We start from the raw sequence: 17,528 nt of genomic DNA on the forward strand, positions 1-17,528 counted from the left end.
ACTGCAGGACCTTCGTATTGTGAGGCAGACGCACTAACCCCTGTATCACCGTGCTGCCCTATTTAAGCCTTGCTTGTTCAATATTCATTGCAAAACTTGTTTGGGTCCCTATTAAAAGGTTCATTTGTTCAACCTTGGCCTAGCTTTGTTCAGTTTTAAATTTTGGCCCACTTTGTGTTTGAGTTTGACACCCCTGCTCTAGAGGATATGTTAGTCTTGTTTTTTCTTACAGATTTTGGTATTATACAATATAGTATTGTGCTGTCTGCGATGAGGTGGCGACTTGTCCAGGGTGTACCCCGCCTTCCGCCCGATTGTAGCTGAGATAGGCGCCTGCGCCCCCCGCGACCCCAAAAGGGAATAAGCGGTAGAAAATGGATGGATGGAGTATTGTGCTGTATGTATTTTCAGCTGCCGGTAAAGCGCAGTGCAGGTCGCATCATCGCCCTCTAGTGGCCGATGGCGGCGTTGCACCCTGCAAGGCTCTCCTGCATGTCACACAAGCGCTGCTCGCACGTTGTGCAGCCAATCGCTTCCTTCATGACGCCAGCGAGGCTGGACTCCACGGGGCTTCGACCTTTTTTTTTCATGCTCAACACCCACGGAGGACGCACATTTGGAGAAGAGACCAAGCAGCGGGAAGACCTCCAAGCCATGGCCGGGATGCGCGCACCTGCGATCCGCTCTCTGGGCTGCTGATTCCGGCCAAGCAGCACCTGTTTTGTCGGTCCTATCACCAGGAATATATTTCCTCATGTTGTGGACTATTGGACTTTTAACTTGCAGAATGGATGAAGACGTGCTCATGCATGCACCTGTTTAGGCATGCATAGGAAAAGGAGGACTTTTTCAACATAATTGAAGCTTCTCTGCAAAGCTTGTCATTTGTGGGCCAAAAAAAAAAAAAAAAATGATCATGTTTCGTAAATTCCGCTTCTTGCTCCTCATGGTGTTCGTGGTGGCGTGCACCGTGCACATCATGATCGACTTGTTGCCCAAACTGGAGAAGAGGACGTCGGGGCCGGGCGGCGAGGAGAGCGGCTGCCAGTGTGCACGCCACGCCGGCAAGGAGGCGCCGGGCTGGGCCAAGCAGCGCCTCAGGTCGGGGTTTGCCAAAGACGCTCCGTGGCCCGACAAACACACGCTGAGAATCCTGCAGGATTTCAGCAGCGAGCCCAACTCCAACCACAGGTCGCCGGAGAAGGGCGCCGGCGCCGGGGAGAGGGCGGAGACGGCCCGGAGGTCGACCGGGATAAGTGAGGGACACAAGCCGCTCATCGGAGAGGCGAGCGGGGGTCGGACGGTGACAAGAGCCGCTGCGTCGCCACTCTCGGCTCTCTTTCAGCATCCTTTGTACAAGATTGGACTTCCCAGGCTTACGGATGTGGACACTTTATTTAACCTCAACACTGACATCAGACTTTATCCCAGAACACCTGGCAACCAAGGATGGTAACGTGTATATACATCCATTTAATATCTATCTATCTATCTATCTATCTATCTATCTATCTATCTATCTATCATCTACATGCATATACATACATATATAATGTATATCTTAATATATATCTCTCTATCTACAATATTTTCTACAGTATATTATCTATCTATCTATCTATTTATCCTTCTATCTATCATCTACATGCATATACACACATATATAATGTACATCTTAATATATATCCCTCTATTTACAATGTTATCTACAGAATATTATATATTTGTCATCTACATACATGTATACATACATAATATATATCTTAATATATATCCCTCTATCTACAATATTTTCAACAGTATATTATCTATTTATCTATCTATCTATCTATCTATCTATCATCTACATGCATATACACATATATAATGTACATCTTAATATCTATCCCTCTATTTACAATGTTATCTACAGTATATTATATATTTGTCATCTACATACATGTATACATACATAATATATATCTTAATATATATCCCTCTATCTACAATATTTTCTACAGTATATTATCTATCTATCTATCTATCATCTACATGCATATACACATATAAAATGTGTATCTTAATATCTATCCCTCTATTTACAATGTTATCTACAGTATATTATATATTTATCATCTACATACATGTATACATACATAATATATATCTTAATATATATCTCTCTATCTACAATATTTTCTACAGTATATCTATCTATCTATCTATCTATCTATGCACATACATTTTGTATATCTTAATATCTATATTTCTATCTACAATGTTATCTACAGTCTATATGTATGTATATTATCTATCATCTACATACATACATAATATAGACCTTAATATCTATCTATTTACAGTAGTATCTACAGTATATATCTATCTATTATCTACACACATACATACATAAATTATATATATATATATATACTGTATATATATATATATATTTACAAATGATCTACAGTATATTATCTATCTATCATCTACACACATAAATACATACATGCATAATATATATCCTAATATCTCTGTATCTACAATATTATCTAAAATATATTATCTATTTATCATCTACATACATGCATACATACATAATATATATCTTAATATATATCTCTCTAGCTATGATATTATCTATCTATCTATCTATCTATCTATCTATCTATCTATCTATCTATCTATCTATCTATCTATTATATACATACATAATAATCTCTCTATCTTTAATATTATCTACAGTATATTATCTATATATCCATCATCTACACACACACATACATACATACACACATAATATATATCTTAATATTCATATCTCGAATATAATTACAACACGTTATGCACATATTTATATACATATTTATATAATATTTACATATTTATATAATATGTAACTACAAGCTCCATTCACAGACAGAGTCCCATTGCTTTTATGAGCGGTCGAGCGAGTCAAAAGCCGAAAAAAAAATAAAAATGTAAAAACATATTTTTTTTATTATTTTTTATTTTTTTATTTGTGGCAACCGTAATTCTTTCATGGCGGGCTGCCACAAATAAATGAATGTGTGGGAAACATTTATTTATCATCTACATACATGCATACATACACTACATATATTAATATCTATCAATTTACAATATTATCTACAGTTTATTATCCATCATATACATACATACATAGATACATAATATATATCTTAATATATATCTCTCTATCTAAAATATCATCTACAATATATTATATATCTATCATCTACATACATACATAAATACATACATACACAATATATTTTTAAATATATCTTTCTATCTGCAATATTATCTACAGTATATTATCTATCATTTACATACATACATACATAAATACATACATACAGGCATACATACATAATATATATCTTATCATCCATCTGTCTCTCTACAATATTATCTGCATTATATATATATATATATATATATATGTATATATATATATATATATATATATATATACATATATATGTCATCCCTACAGGCTTGTAGGGATGAAATATACAGTATTTAGGACTGTATAACGGCTAAACCACAGAAACCTGGACCATATATACAAACCCCTTTTTCATATGAGTTGGGAAATTGTGTTAGATGTAAATATAAACAATGATTTGCAAATCCTTTTCAACCCAAATTCAATTAAATGCACTACAAAGACAGCATATTTGATGTTCAAACTCATAAACTTTATTTTCTTTTGCAAACAATAATCAACTTAGAATTTCATGGCTGCAACACGTGCCAAAGTAGTTGGGAAAGGGCATGTTCACCACTGTGTTACATCACCTTATCTTTTAACAACACTCAATAAACGTTTGGGAACTGAGGAAACTAATTGTTGAAGCTTTGAAAGTGGAAGTCTTTCCCATTCTTGTTTTATGTAGAGCTTCAGTCGTTCAACAGTCCGGGGTCTCCGCTTTTGTATTTTACGCTTCATAATGCACCACACATTTTACATGGGAGACAGGTCTGGACTGTAGGCGGGCCAGGAAAGTACCTGCACTCTTTTTTTTTACGAAGCCACACTATTGTAACACTTGTCTTGCTGAAATAAGCAGGGGCGTCAATGATAACGTTGCTTGGATGACAACATATGTTGCTCCAAAAGCTGTATGTACCTTTCAGCATTAATGGCGCCTTCACAGATGTGTAAGTTACCCATGCCTTGGGCACTAATGCACCCCCATACCATCACAGATGCTGGCTTTTGAACTTTGGACCTACAACAATCCGAATGGTTATTTTTACTTTTGTTCTGGAGGACACCAAGTTGAATATTTCCAAAAACAATTTGAAATGTGGACTCGTCAGACCAGAGAACACCTTTCCACTTTGCATCAGTCCATCTTAGGTGAGCTCGGGCCCAGCCAAGCCGGAGGCGTTTCAGGATATTGTTGATAAATGGGTTTGGCTTTGCATAGTAGACTTTTAACTTCCACTTACAAATGTAGCGTCCAACCGTAGTTACTGACAGTGGTTTTCTGAAGTGTTCCTGAGCCCATGTGGTGATATCCTTTACACACCGATGTCCGTTTTTGATGCAGTACCGCCTGAGGGATCAAAAGTCCGTAATATCATCGCTTACGTGCAGTGATTTCTCCAGATTCTCTGAACTTTTTGATGATTTTACAGACCGTGGATGGTAAAATCCCTAAATTCCTCGCAATAGCTCGTTGAGAAATGTTGTTCTAAAACTGTTCGACAATTTGCTCACAAAGCGGTGACCCTCGCCCCGTCCTTGTTTGTGAATTACTTAGCATTTTTTGGGAAGCTGCTTTTATACCCAATCATGGCACGCAAACCTGTGGGATGTTCCATATAAGTGTTTGATGAGCATTCCTCAACGTTATCAGTATTTATTGCCATTATTTCCCAACTTCTTTGCCACGTGTTGCTGGCATCAAATTTCAAAGTTACTGATTATTTGCAAAAAGAAAAATGTTTATCAGTTTGAACATCAAATATGTTGTCTTTGTAGCATATTTAATTGAATATGCTACAAAAAAACAACAACCTATATATATACATATATATATATATATCTATATATAGGTGGCGACTTGTCCAGGGTGTACCCCGCCTTCCGCCCGATTGTAGCTGAGATAGGCGCCAGCGCCCCCCGCGACCCCGAAAGGGAATAAGCGGTAGAAAATGGATGGATATATATATATATATATATATATATATGTAGTTTTTTTCCTTAATTTTATGTATTTATTTATTTGTAATTTTTATTTATTTATTAATTTTTTTTTAAATTTTTTTTTTAGTTTTGTTATAAAAAAAATGTATGTTTAATATTATATTATTTTGCTAACAAAAATTTTTGGGGGGACTCCAGCAACTCAAAAACTTCCCACTTCTTGCAAGAAATGGATCAGCTACCGCATACAGAAGACCCACAGGCCGTTGTGGTTGCCAGGTCCTATTTATAGGGGATTTGGTCCCATTCCATCTTTTCTTTGTTTTTGCGTGTAATGTTCCAATCCGAGGACGTGTTTTATTTTGTTTGCAGAATGTGTCGCGAGCCACTAAAATAAGGAGCTGTGGAATGCAAATGGCCCCCAGGCTACACTTTAGACACCCCTAGTCTATACTTTATTTCCTACCCACATCGCCCTTGAAAGACTTTGGCTTCATTACGCCGCAGATTTAAAATAAAAAACCCAAATAACAATACTACAGTAGTATTGGACAATAGATGAGACCAAACCATTCAGAGTATTTATGCTCACTGATTGGCTCAGCCTCAGGCAACAATACAATTGGAATGAACGGATTGTTGGTGTTATTTTATTCATGGAGGGCTCTCATAATGTTAAAAAAAATGTATTTAGAAAGTCGTAAACATGATTTTTGTACGAACTCCGTTTCCATATGAGTTGGGAAATTGTGTTAGATGTAAATATAAACAGAATACAATGATTTGCGAATCCTTTTCAACCCATATTCAGTTGAATATGCTACAAAGACAACATATTTGATGTTCAATCTCATAAACTTTATTTTCTTTTTGGCAAATAATAATTAACTTAGAATTTAATGGCCGCAACACGTGCCAAAGTAGTTGGGAAAGGGCATGTTCACCACTGTGTTACATCACCTTTTCTTTTAACAACACTCAATAAACGTTTGGGAACTGAGGAAACTAATTGTTGAAGCTTTGAAAGTGGAATTCTTTCCCATTCTTGTTTTATGTAGAGCTTCAGTCCTTCAACAGTCCGGGGTCTCCGCTGTCGTATTTTACGCGTCATTTTCGATGGGAGACAGGTCTGGACTGCAGCCCCATACACCCCCATACCATCACACATGCTGGCTTTTGAATTTTGCACAGTCTGGATGGTTCGCTTCCCCTTTGGTCCGGATGACACGATGTCGAATATTTTCCAAAAACATTCGAAATGTGGACTCGTCAGACCACAGAACACTTTTCCACTTTGCATCAGTCCATCTTAGATGATCTCGGGCCTAGAGAAGCCGGTGGCGTTTCTGGATGTTGTTGATAAATGGCTTCCGCTTTGCATAGTAGAGCTTTAACTTGCACTTACAGATGTAGCGACAAACTGTATTTAGTGACAGTGGTTTTCTGAAGTGTTCCTGAGCCCATGTGGTGATATCCTTTAGACATTGATGTTAATTTTTGATACAGTGCTGTCACGGTCATTCAATGTTGGTTTCCGCCATGCCGCTTACGTGGAGTGATTTCTCCTGATTCTCTGAACCTTTTGAATATATTATGGTCTGTAGATGTTGAAATCCCTAAATTTCTTGCAATTGCACTTTGAGAAACGTTGTTCTTAAACTATTTGACTATTTGCTCACACAGTTGTGGACAAAGGGGTGTACCTCGCCCCATCCTTTCTTGTGAAAGACTGAGCATTTTTTGGGAAGCTGTTTTTATACCCAATCATGGCACCCACCTGTTCCCAATTAGCCTGCACACCTGTGGGATGTTCCAAATAAGTGTTTGATGAGCATTCCTCAACTTTATCAGTTTTTATTGCCACATTTCCCAACTTCTTTGTCACGTGTTGCTGGCATCAAATTCCAAAGTTAATGATTATTTGCCCCAAAAATAAAAAAAAGGTTTTTGAGTTTGAACATCAAATATGTTGTCTTTGTAGCATATTCAACTGAATATGGCTTGAAAATAATTTGATCTTTTTATTCCGTTCATATTTACATCTAACACAATTTCCCAGCTGTTATGGAATTCTCAGAATTCCATAATACCGTAATTCCAGAATTCCTGAGAATTTTTCCAGTTCAAAGAACAACTTTGTGTTTTTCCTGATTAAGAGGAATGTTTTGATGGTTGAAGTGGGTTGAAAAATGTGGAAGGAGTGGTCGACAAAAAAAAAGGGTGAAAAAAGGGGTTGAAAAACAGGGTTTCTGGGAATTCCTGGAATTGTTTTGAACTTTGAAAAAATATAATTTGAATGTCCAAGATATGTGAAATGTGTTGAAGGTTTGAATCGGTTGAAAAATGTGGAAATGGTGGAAGTTTGAAAAAGGGCCAATTCAAATCTGGGGTTTTTGGAATTGTTCAAGGGAAAGTCCGCAATTCCTGAATAGGCTGAACAGTTTGAAGTTGGAAGGGTTTTATTCGGCTAAAAAATGTGGAAGGTAGAACGCGCTAAAATCGGGAGAACAAGAAGTTGAACTTTATGAGGCAATTCTTCAAGGAACTGCGGAATTGCGTCTAAATGCTCCAATACTGAAGTTGAACTGAAATCCTGGATTTTTTTTGTGGATTGTTGAAGTAGAGCAAACAATTCCTGAACAGGCTGAATATTTTGAATTTGGAACAGTGTGAATCAGATGAAAAATGTGGAACTCTTAAGAACGTCCCAAAGATTTAAATGAGAATTTCCCCCCATAATTGAACATTTCAGGAAAAGCGGGAATATTTTTAAAAATGGTAAAAAAAATTTGATTGGTCTAAATGAGTTGAAACTGTTGGTGTTGGAAGTTTTCACATGGGTCAATAAATGTTGAAGTAGTAACATTTTTAATTGTGAAATGGTATTAGGGAATTCCTGGAATTTCTGGAAAACCAGAAATTTTTCCAGTTCAATAAACAACTTTGTTTTTTGTCCTGATGAAGAGGAATGGAACGGTTGAAGTGGGTTGAAAAATGTGGGAGGAGTAGTCGCCAGAAAAAAAGGTGGCAATAGGGTATTGGAAAACCAGGAATTCTGGAAAATCCCGAAAAAATGTTTAACTTAAAAAAGAGGAAGTTAAAATTTCCAGAATGGTGGATTATGTTGAAGGGTTAAGGTTAAAGTTTTCATTGTATATTAGTGCGACCCCCTCGCTCTTCCTGCCCCTTTTAAGGGGACGGACAATATGTGCATTCATATTGTTAGGAGGAGATGCCTCATTCAGCGCAAAATAAATCATCTGGTTTTAGCCAGGTTTCGCTGAGACCAATGACGTTAAGATTGTTGTCTCTAATGACCTCATTAACTAATAACATTTTGAGAGACAATGATTTTCTGTTTAAAATGCCTATATTATAGGTAGTGGGCTGTTTTGAGGAGTTTTTGTTGAAATTATCCATAGTAGCAATATTAATAATGTTGCATTTATTATGCGTAGTGCACATTAAATAATTTCGACGGGTATCTAGTTTCAAATGTACATACAGCTAGCGTAAATAGCATGTTAGCATCGATTAGCGTAGCATTTTAGCATTGATCAGCTGGCAGTCATGCTGCGACCAAAATATGTCTGATTAGCACATAAGTCAACAACATCCACAAAACTCACCTTTGTGATTACGTTTACCTAATAGTTGCGAATGCATCTGCAGGTTATCCATACATCTCTGTGCCATGTCTGTCTTAGCATCGCCGGTCAAATGTGAAGACACTCTGGTACATTCAATGGGGGTCTGGCGGCAGATTTCTTGCCAGTGGTGCAACTTGAATCCCTCCCTGTTAGTGTTGTTACACCCTCCGACAACACACCGACGAGGCATGATGTCTCCAAGGTTCCAAAAAATAGTCGAAAAAAACGGAAAATAACAGAGCTGAGACCCGGTGTTTGTAATGTGAAAATGAAAATGGCGGGTGTGTTACCTCGGTGACGTCACGTTCTGACGTCATCGCTACAAGACCGATAAACAGAAAGGCGTTTAATTCGCCAAAATTCACCCATTTCGAGTTCGGAAATCGGATAAAAATATATATGGTCTTTTTTCTGCAACATCAAGGTATATATTGACGCTTGCATAGGTTTGGTGATAATGCTCGACATCCATTGCTTTCGGTCCCCTAGAGAGGGGGGGGTTGCCCACATCTGAGGTCCTCTCCAAGGTTTCTCATAGTCAGCATTGTCACTGGCGTCCCACTGGATGTGAATTCTCCCTGCCCACTGGGTGTGAGTTTTCCTTGCCCTTTTGTGGGTTCTTCCGAGGATGTTGTAGTCGTAATGATTTGTGCAGTCCTTTGAGACATTTGTGATTTGGGGCTATATAAATAAACATTGATTGAAACATTGAATGTTCCCCTTTAACTGAACTCCTCACCCGGACTATCCATCCATCCATCCATTTTCTACCGCTTATTCCCTTTCGGGGTCGCGGGGGGCGCTGGCGCCTATCTCAGCTACAATCGGGCGGAAGGCGGGGTACACCCTGGACAAGTCGCCACCTCATCACAGGGCCAACACAGATAGACAGACAACATTCACACTCACATTCACACACTAGGGACCATTAGTGTTGCCAATCAACTTATCCCCAGACTGTAATTGCCTGTGACCAGGCTAGCTCTAGTGTAGTTAGTCAAGCGTGACTCAAACAGAAATCTATGTTTCTAGACAGGATGACGGCACCTTCCTGGTCAGGATGAAGGCCGTCTCAAACCAGCAAGCCTGGTCTGCCCCAGAAAGAGGGCCGATTATCAATAAACGTTAGTCCCTGTTGTTTAATTTGCAAGAGTAGGAAACCTATTAATGTTTAATAGCTGAGGTCCAAAGTTAAATTGTAACAACTTACATAAAATAGTCATTTTGTGTTTATTCTAACATGCTGTAAGTGAGGACGTTTGATGACAACATAGCACAGAACCTCAAGAGAGTGTTGCAATATTGTCGCGCTCATGCATTCGTCATGTTGTCATGACATCCTCTTTCCGCTCGTGCAACCTCTGATTCATCCTGCATCTTATTAGATTTGCTTCCTTTTAGATAAGTCAATGTCCTGTCTCAATCATTCTCTTCCCCCCAGGGCCAACGAGGGTGACACCGACCAGGAGGAGGAGAACGAGGAGGAGAACGCCCCGGTGGTCCAGGCCACCGCGGAGTCCTACCCCAACTGGTTGCGTTTCCACATCGGGATCAACCGCTACGAGTTGTACGCCAGACACAACCCGGTGCTGGATGCCTTGCTCAAGGACCTGGTGACGCAGAAGATCACCAGCGTGGGTAAGTCCCTCAGGGTACTTCCCTTGTGTCATCGTGGAAGTAGGAGTGCAGTAAATGTATTTGAGGAAGTCGACACGGTTTGGACATAAGCAGGGAGTTGGCACCTTGTGTCAATGGTGAATAAAAACAGAATACAATGATTTGCAAATTCTTTTCACTTATGTTCAATTGAATAGACTGCAAAGACAAGATATTTAATGTTCCAATTTATTTTGCAAGCAATCGTTAACTTAGAAAAAAAAGTAGGCACAGGGGCATTTTTACCACTGTGTTACATGGCCTTTCCTTTTATCAATCAATCAATCAATCAATCAATGTTTATTTATATAGCCCCAAATCACAAATGTCTCAAAGGACTGCACAAACCATTACGACTACGACATCCTCGGAAGAACCCACAAAAGGCCAAGGAAAACTCACATCCAGTGGGACGCCAGTGACAATGCTGACTATGAGAAACCTTGGGGAGGACCTCAGATGTGGGCAACCCCCCCCCTCTAGGGGACCGAAAGCAATGGATGTCGAGCGGGTCTAACATGATACTGTGAAAGTTCAATCCATAGTGGCTCCAAGACAGCAGCGAGAGTCCCGTACACAGGAAACCATCACAAGCGGATCAGCAGCGTAGAGATGTCCCCAACCGATACAGGCGAGCGGTGCATCCTGGGTCTCGACTCTGGACAGTCAGTACTTCATCCATGGTCATCGGACCGACCACCTCCACAAGGGAGGGGGGGGGACATAGGAGAAAGAAAAGAAGCGGCAGATCAACTGGTCTAAAAAGGAGGTCTATTTAAAGGCTAGAGTATACAGATGAGTTTTAAGGTGAGACTTAAAATCCGGGAGGGTTGGCGAGTATGGCTTATAGTCCAGTGCGGGAAAACATCCTAGGGAATCCACACAGTCCCGGGTAGAACATGCAAACACCACACAGAAAGACCTCAAGCCTATTGGTAGGCATCAGCACTAACCCCTGTTCCACCGTGCTGCCCCCCCTGAAGACTAACTAATGAAACTATTAAAACATTCTTAATTAACCTCCCTTAATCAATCAATCAATCAATGTTTATTTATATAGCCCCAAATCACAAATGTCTCAAAGGACTGCACAAATCATTACGACTACGACATCCTCGGAAGAACCCACAAAAGGGCAAGGAAAACTCACACCCAGTGGGCAGGGAGAATTCACATCCAGTGGGACGCCAGTGACAATGCTGACTATGAGAAACTTGGAGAGGACCTCAGATGTGGGCAACCCCCCCCCCCCTCTAGGGGACCGAAAGCAATGGATGTCGAGCGGGTCTAACATGATACTGTGAAAGTTCAATCCATAGTGGCTCCAAGACAGCAGCGAGAGTCCGTCCACAGGAAACCATCACAAGCGGATCAGCAGCGTAGAGATGTCCCCCAACCAATACAGGCGAGCGGTCCATCCTGGGTCCCGACGAGCGGTCCATCCTGGGTCTCGACTCTGGACAGTCAAGTACTTCATCCATGGTCATCGGACCGGACCCCCTCCACAACACTCAGTAAATGTTTGGGAACTGAGGAACATATTTTTGAAGCTTTTCAGTTGGAATTCTTTCCCATTCTTGCTTGATGTACAGTTTAAGTTGTTCAACAGTTCGGGGTCTCGGTTGTGGTATTTTAGGCTTCATAATACGCCACGCATTTTCAATGGGAGTCAGGTAGGGCATTGTCTTGCTGAAATAAGCAGGGGCGTCCACGATAACGTTGCTTGGACGGCAGCATATGTTGCTACCAAAACTTGTATGTACCTTTCAGCATTAATGGTGCCTTCACAGATGAGTAATTTATCCATGCCTTAGACCACTGTGGGGCGGTATGGCTCGTTTGGTAGAGCGGCCGTGCCAGCAACTTGAGGGTTGCAGGTTCAATTCCCACTTTCGCCATCCTAGTCACTGCCGTTGTGTCCTTGGGCAAGGTACATTACCCACCTGCTCCGAGTGCCACCCACACTGGTTTAAATGTAACTTAGATATTGGGTTTCACTATGTAAAGCGCTTTGAGTCACTAGAGAAAAGCGCTATATAAATATAATTCACTTCACTTCACACTAATACACCCACATACCATCACAGATGATGGCTTTTCAACTTTGTGCCTAGAACAAAGTTGAAACCTCTTTGGTCCGGAGGTCACGACGTCCACAGTTTCCAAAAACAATTTAAAATGTGGACTCATCAGACCAAGGAACACTTTTCCACTTTGCATCAGTCCATCTTAGATGAGCTCAGGCCCAGCGAAGCCGGGCGGCGTTTCCGGGTGTTGTTGATAAATGGCTTTCGCTTTGCATAGTAGAGCTTTAACTTGCACTTACAGATCTAGCGAGGACCTGTAGTTACTGACAGTGGTTTTCTGAAGTGTTCCTGAGTCCATGTGGTGATATTCTTCACACACTGATGTCTCCTTTTGATGCAGTACCGCCTGAGGGACAGAAAGTCTGTAATGTCATTGCTAATGTGCAGTGATTTTTCCAGATTCTCTGAACCTTTTGATGATATTACGGACCGTAGATCGGGAAATCCCTAAATCCATTGCAATAATTTAAACTCTTCGACACTTTGCTCACGCATTTGTTGACAAAGTGGTGACCCTCCCCCCGTCCTTGTTTGTAAATGACTTAGCATTTCATGGGAGCTGCTTTTTATATCCAATCATGGCACCCACCTGTTCTTAATTAGCCTGTTCACCTCTGGGATTTTCTAAATAAGTCTTTGATGAGCATTCCTCAGCTTTCTCAGTCTTTTTTGCCTCTTTTGCCAGCTTTTTTTCCAACTGAGCTAATATTTGCAAAAAAAATAACGTTTTTTCAGTTCGAACGTTAAGTATATTGTCTTATATTATTTTAAATCCATGATTGACAACCCATCCATCCATCCATTTTTCTACCGCTTATTCCCTAACTTTGATATTCTCACGGACCGATCACACTGCTAATTTATTGGTGAGGCAAAGCTGGTGCGCTAATGGCTGGCTAGGTAGTGTAACTTCGAACCGGAATGAAAGAAATACGTTTATTTTTCTTAGCTATTTTATTTGGTACATGGTGTAGTGGTAAGTGTGACCAGTAGATGGCAGTCAAACATAAGAGCTAAGTGTAGACTGCACTGTTTAATGTGCTTCAACATACAAGTATTATTATGGTGTGTGTGTATAAGGTAAGACATATTATCTAGCGTTTTGTTTCGCATTGTTACGCAAAAGTAACTTGTCTTACCGTCTGGTATCTGCTGATCTGTATTTGGGATCTGCATAAATCCTGAAAAATTGTGCACGTTGTAGTCCGTTGTTGATAAGCTTCTTTTTCTCTATCTTCTTGTTATGGGACATTCATCCTCCGCTGTTGCCATTTATAATATAAAGTTGTGTAAAGTTCGTACTTATATCTGTCAGTAAACACGCCATGAAAGCGTTAAAACATACCGGTGTTGTGAGTTTACATTATTCACCCAAGGAACTTTAGTTATTAGAGAGTTCCGGTCGGACGTTTTTTCACGGGACACATTTCTGGTGTTGTTTCCGGATGAGGAGATGCTGCTCCGTTAATAATGGAAGCCAAGTCTGAATGTCATTAAAACAGTTAGCTCCATCTTTTGACAATTTTTCCCCTGCCGTCCTTGCACGCTACACCGCTACAACAAAGATGACGGGGAGAAGACGCCGTCGAAGGTGAGCCACGTAAATAAAACCGCCTACAAAACGGCGCATCCGGAGGCGACTGTCAGAGAGTGACTTGAAGATGATGTGTAAAATATCATCTATGCAACATTTACAGGTGGGTGAATATTGTAGAGTCCCGGAAGAGTTAGTGCTGCAAGGGGTTCTGGGTATTTGTTCTGTTGTGTTTATGTCATGTCACGGTGCGGATGTTCTCCCAAAATGTGTTTGTCATTCTTGTTTGTTGTGGGTTCACACCAAAACTGCGAAGCAAAGAGACAAATTTTGCGTTTTTTTTCCCTCAGGGGGGAGTTCACGTTGCCTTTTCTGTCTGCACAAGCGGGCCTTTTTGTTCAGGCTCGGGCGTGGCTCATAAATCACACGCGCTCGTCCTGCGACGTTACACAGGTGGATTCATCACCGCCGCGTCAGGCGCGAATTTATGCAACATTTACGGGTGGGTGAATATTGTAGAGTCCCAGAAGAGTTAGTGCTGCAAGGGGTTCTGGGTATTTGTTCTGCTGTGTTCATGTCATGTCACGGTGCGGATGTTCTCCCAAAATGTGTTTGTCATTCTTGTTTGGTGTGGGTTCACACCAAAACTGCAAAGCAAAGAGACACAGCTTACGTTTTTTTCCCTCAGGAGGGAGTTCACGTTGCCTTTTCTGTCTGCACAAGCGGGCCTTTTTGTTCAGGCTCGGGCGAGGCTCATAAATCACACGCGCTCGTCCTGCGACGTTACGCAGGTGGATTCATCACCGCCGCGTCAGGCGCGAATCCATGCAACATTTACGGGTGGGTGAATATTGTAGAGTCCCGGAAGAGTTAGTGCTGCAAGGGATTCTGGGTATTTGTTCTGTTGTGTTCATGTCATGTCACGGTGCGGATGTTCTCCCAAAATGTGTTTGTCATTCTTGTTTGGTGTGGGTTCACACCAAAACTGCGAAGCAAAGAGACAAATTTTGCGTTTTTTTTCCCTCAGGGGGGAGTTCACGTTGCCTTTTCTGTCTGCACAAGCGGGCCTTTTTGTTCAGGCTCGGGCGAGGCTCATAAATCACACGCGCTCGTCCTGCGACGTTACGCAGGTGGATTCATCACCGCCGCGTCAAGCGCGAATCCATGCAACATTTACGGGTGGGTGAATATTGTAGAGTCCCGGAAGAGTTAGTGCTGCAAGGGGTTCTGGGTATTTGTTCTGTTGTGTTCATGTCATGTCACGGTGCGGATGTTCTCCCAAAATGTGTTTGTCATTCTTGTTTGGTGTGGGTTCACAAATTTTGCGTTTTTTTCCCTCAGGGGGGAGTTCACGTTGCCTTTTCTGTCTGCACAAGCGGGCCTTTTTGTTCAGGCTCGGGCGAGGCTCATAAATCATACGCGCTCGTCCTGCGACGTTACGCAGGTGGATTCATCACCGCCGCGTCAGGCGCGAATCTGACGTGGCGTTGCCGTGGGGACGGGATGCTCGGAGGAGGGGAAGAGGGGAAAAAAAAAGAGAGGCAGGCCGTGATTAATTTGTAGAGGGGAAAGATGGATTGTGGGTCAACAGAAACGGGTGTATTATCCGTCTAATATGAAAAGAGATGGGTTTCAGGAGGGCCTTGTCGCGGTTCACCGATGTCATGTCGTCGCACGTCAGCAGAGAAACAATAAACTGAGATTTGTTGGGATTTAGGACCCCTTTTTATTTTGTATTATTAAAAAAAACAAAAAAACGAGCATTAAAACGAGGTCAATTGTGGTTACAGTCATCACTCTGGCCAACTTCAGTCATGTGCAATCTTTAAAGGGGAACATTATCAGCAGACCTATGTAAGCGTCAATATATACCTTGATGGTGCAGAAAAAAGACCATCTATTTTTTTAACCGATTTCCGAACACGACAAGTAGGAACGACAAGAGGCATTAGCGACAAACAACCGTTAGGAGCGACAAGTATTAATGAGAATAATCCAGCACTGACTGGAGGGGAAAGCAGGTCTAAAAAGTGCCAGGCTGATTGACACCAGGTGTGTCCAGGTGCCAATCAGCCACAAGAAGGGAAAAAGCTGACAGGAACAAAGACAAATGCAGAGGAAAAAACTAACATAGCCAAACTGTCAGGGACAAGCCTGACACGGACTAGGGTTCGGCGGTATACCCGTATTAGTATAAAACCGCGAGTAAACAAAATGGAACAAATTTTAACGATACTACAGAGATTAAATAATTTCCCCCGCATTTTACCCATACAACATTATTGTGGTGGCACCGTGGAGGCACTGCCTTGGAAGCCCTCTACAACCTGTACAAACTGCGTGCCAGCCCCAGCCACATTTTGCAAAAGCGACTGCAAGACGTAGTTGATCAACAGCCACACAGGTCACACTGAGGGTGGCCGTATAAACAACGTTATCACTGTTAAAAATGTGCGCCACACTGTGAACCCACGCCAAACAAGAATGACAAACATTTTGGGAGAACATCCACACCGTAACACAACATAAACACAACAGAACAGATACCCAGAATCCAATGCAACCCTAACTATTCCGGGCTACAATATACAATATACCCCTATTGTAGCCCGGAATAATTAGGGTTTCATTGGATTCTGGATATTTGTTCTGTTGTGTTACGGTGCGGATGTTCTCCCAAAATGTGTTTGTCAATCTTGTTTGGTGTGGGTTCACAGTGTGGCGTTAATTTTTAACAGTAATAAAGTTGTTTATACGGCCACCCTCAGTGTGACCTGTATGGCTGTTGACCAAGTATGCCTTGCAGTCACTTCCGTAGGCTTGCAGAAGCCACATATAAAATGTGACTGGGCCGGCACGTTATAGATCAGGGGTGTCCAAAGTGCGGCCCGGGGGCCATTTTTTAACCGCCCCAAGGCACATTTTAACAATACTATGAAAAAAAATGTTAAACATAAAAAGTGGTATAAAAGAGCAAACAGGTGAAATTTAACAAGAACATTTTGCAATGTTTACTCTAATAACACAAAGCTGCCATGCAGGCTGTTTCTTTCTTAAAAAAAAATAATAATAGTGAATCAAAATCAATTATGAATTATTTTCGTATTCAAGGCTCCAATTACGTCACATTAAATATTCCACTTTGAGATATTTTCGGGGCCAAATGTTGCATATTTTGTGTTTGCCATATGAAAAACTGAGCTGTTTTTTTGTTTGTTTTTTAATGAATGGCCTAAAACGAACAAACAAAAAACATAAACAACAAAAAAAACGCATAATTGACGAATAGATCTGAAGTTGATCTCGAGACCATTGTGTTACGTTGTGGTACGGTGCGGATGTTCTCCCAAAATGTGTTTGTCAATCTTGTTTGGTGTGGGTTCACAGTGTGGCGCACATTTTTAACAGTGATAAAGTTGTTTATACGGCCACCCTCAGTG

The 17,528-nt window shown here is 41.0% G+C and overlaps 1 protein-coding gene across 1 annotated transcript in view; it reads left to right on the plus strand.

Annotated features, from left to right (window-relative positions):
• The first annotated feature begins 493 nt into the window (after positions 1–493).
• The window catches only part of fam20ca (FAM20C golgi associated secretory pathway kinase a), a 92,492-nt gene continuing 75,457 nt past the window's right edge, over positions 494–17,528 (plus strand). The window contains exons 1-2 of the mRNA XM_061885149.1: positions 494–1,452; positions 10,253–10,449. Of these exons, the coding sequence (XP_061741133.1) occupies positions 911–1,452; positions 10,253–10,449 (739 nt within the window). The 5' untranslated portion in view covers positions 494–910. The remainder of the gene's footprint in view (positions 1,453–10,252; positions 10,450–17,528) is intronic.

The sequence above is a fragment of the Nerophis ophidion genome, linkage group LG23, assembly GCF_033978795.1.
Source record: "Nerophis ophidion isolate RoL-2023_Sa linkage group LG23, RoL_Noph_v1.0, whole genome shotgun sequence".
Lineage (NCBI taxonomy): Eukaryota > Metazoa > Chordata > Actinopteri > Syngnathiformes > Syngnathidae > Nerophis > Nerophis ophidion.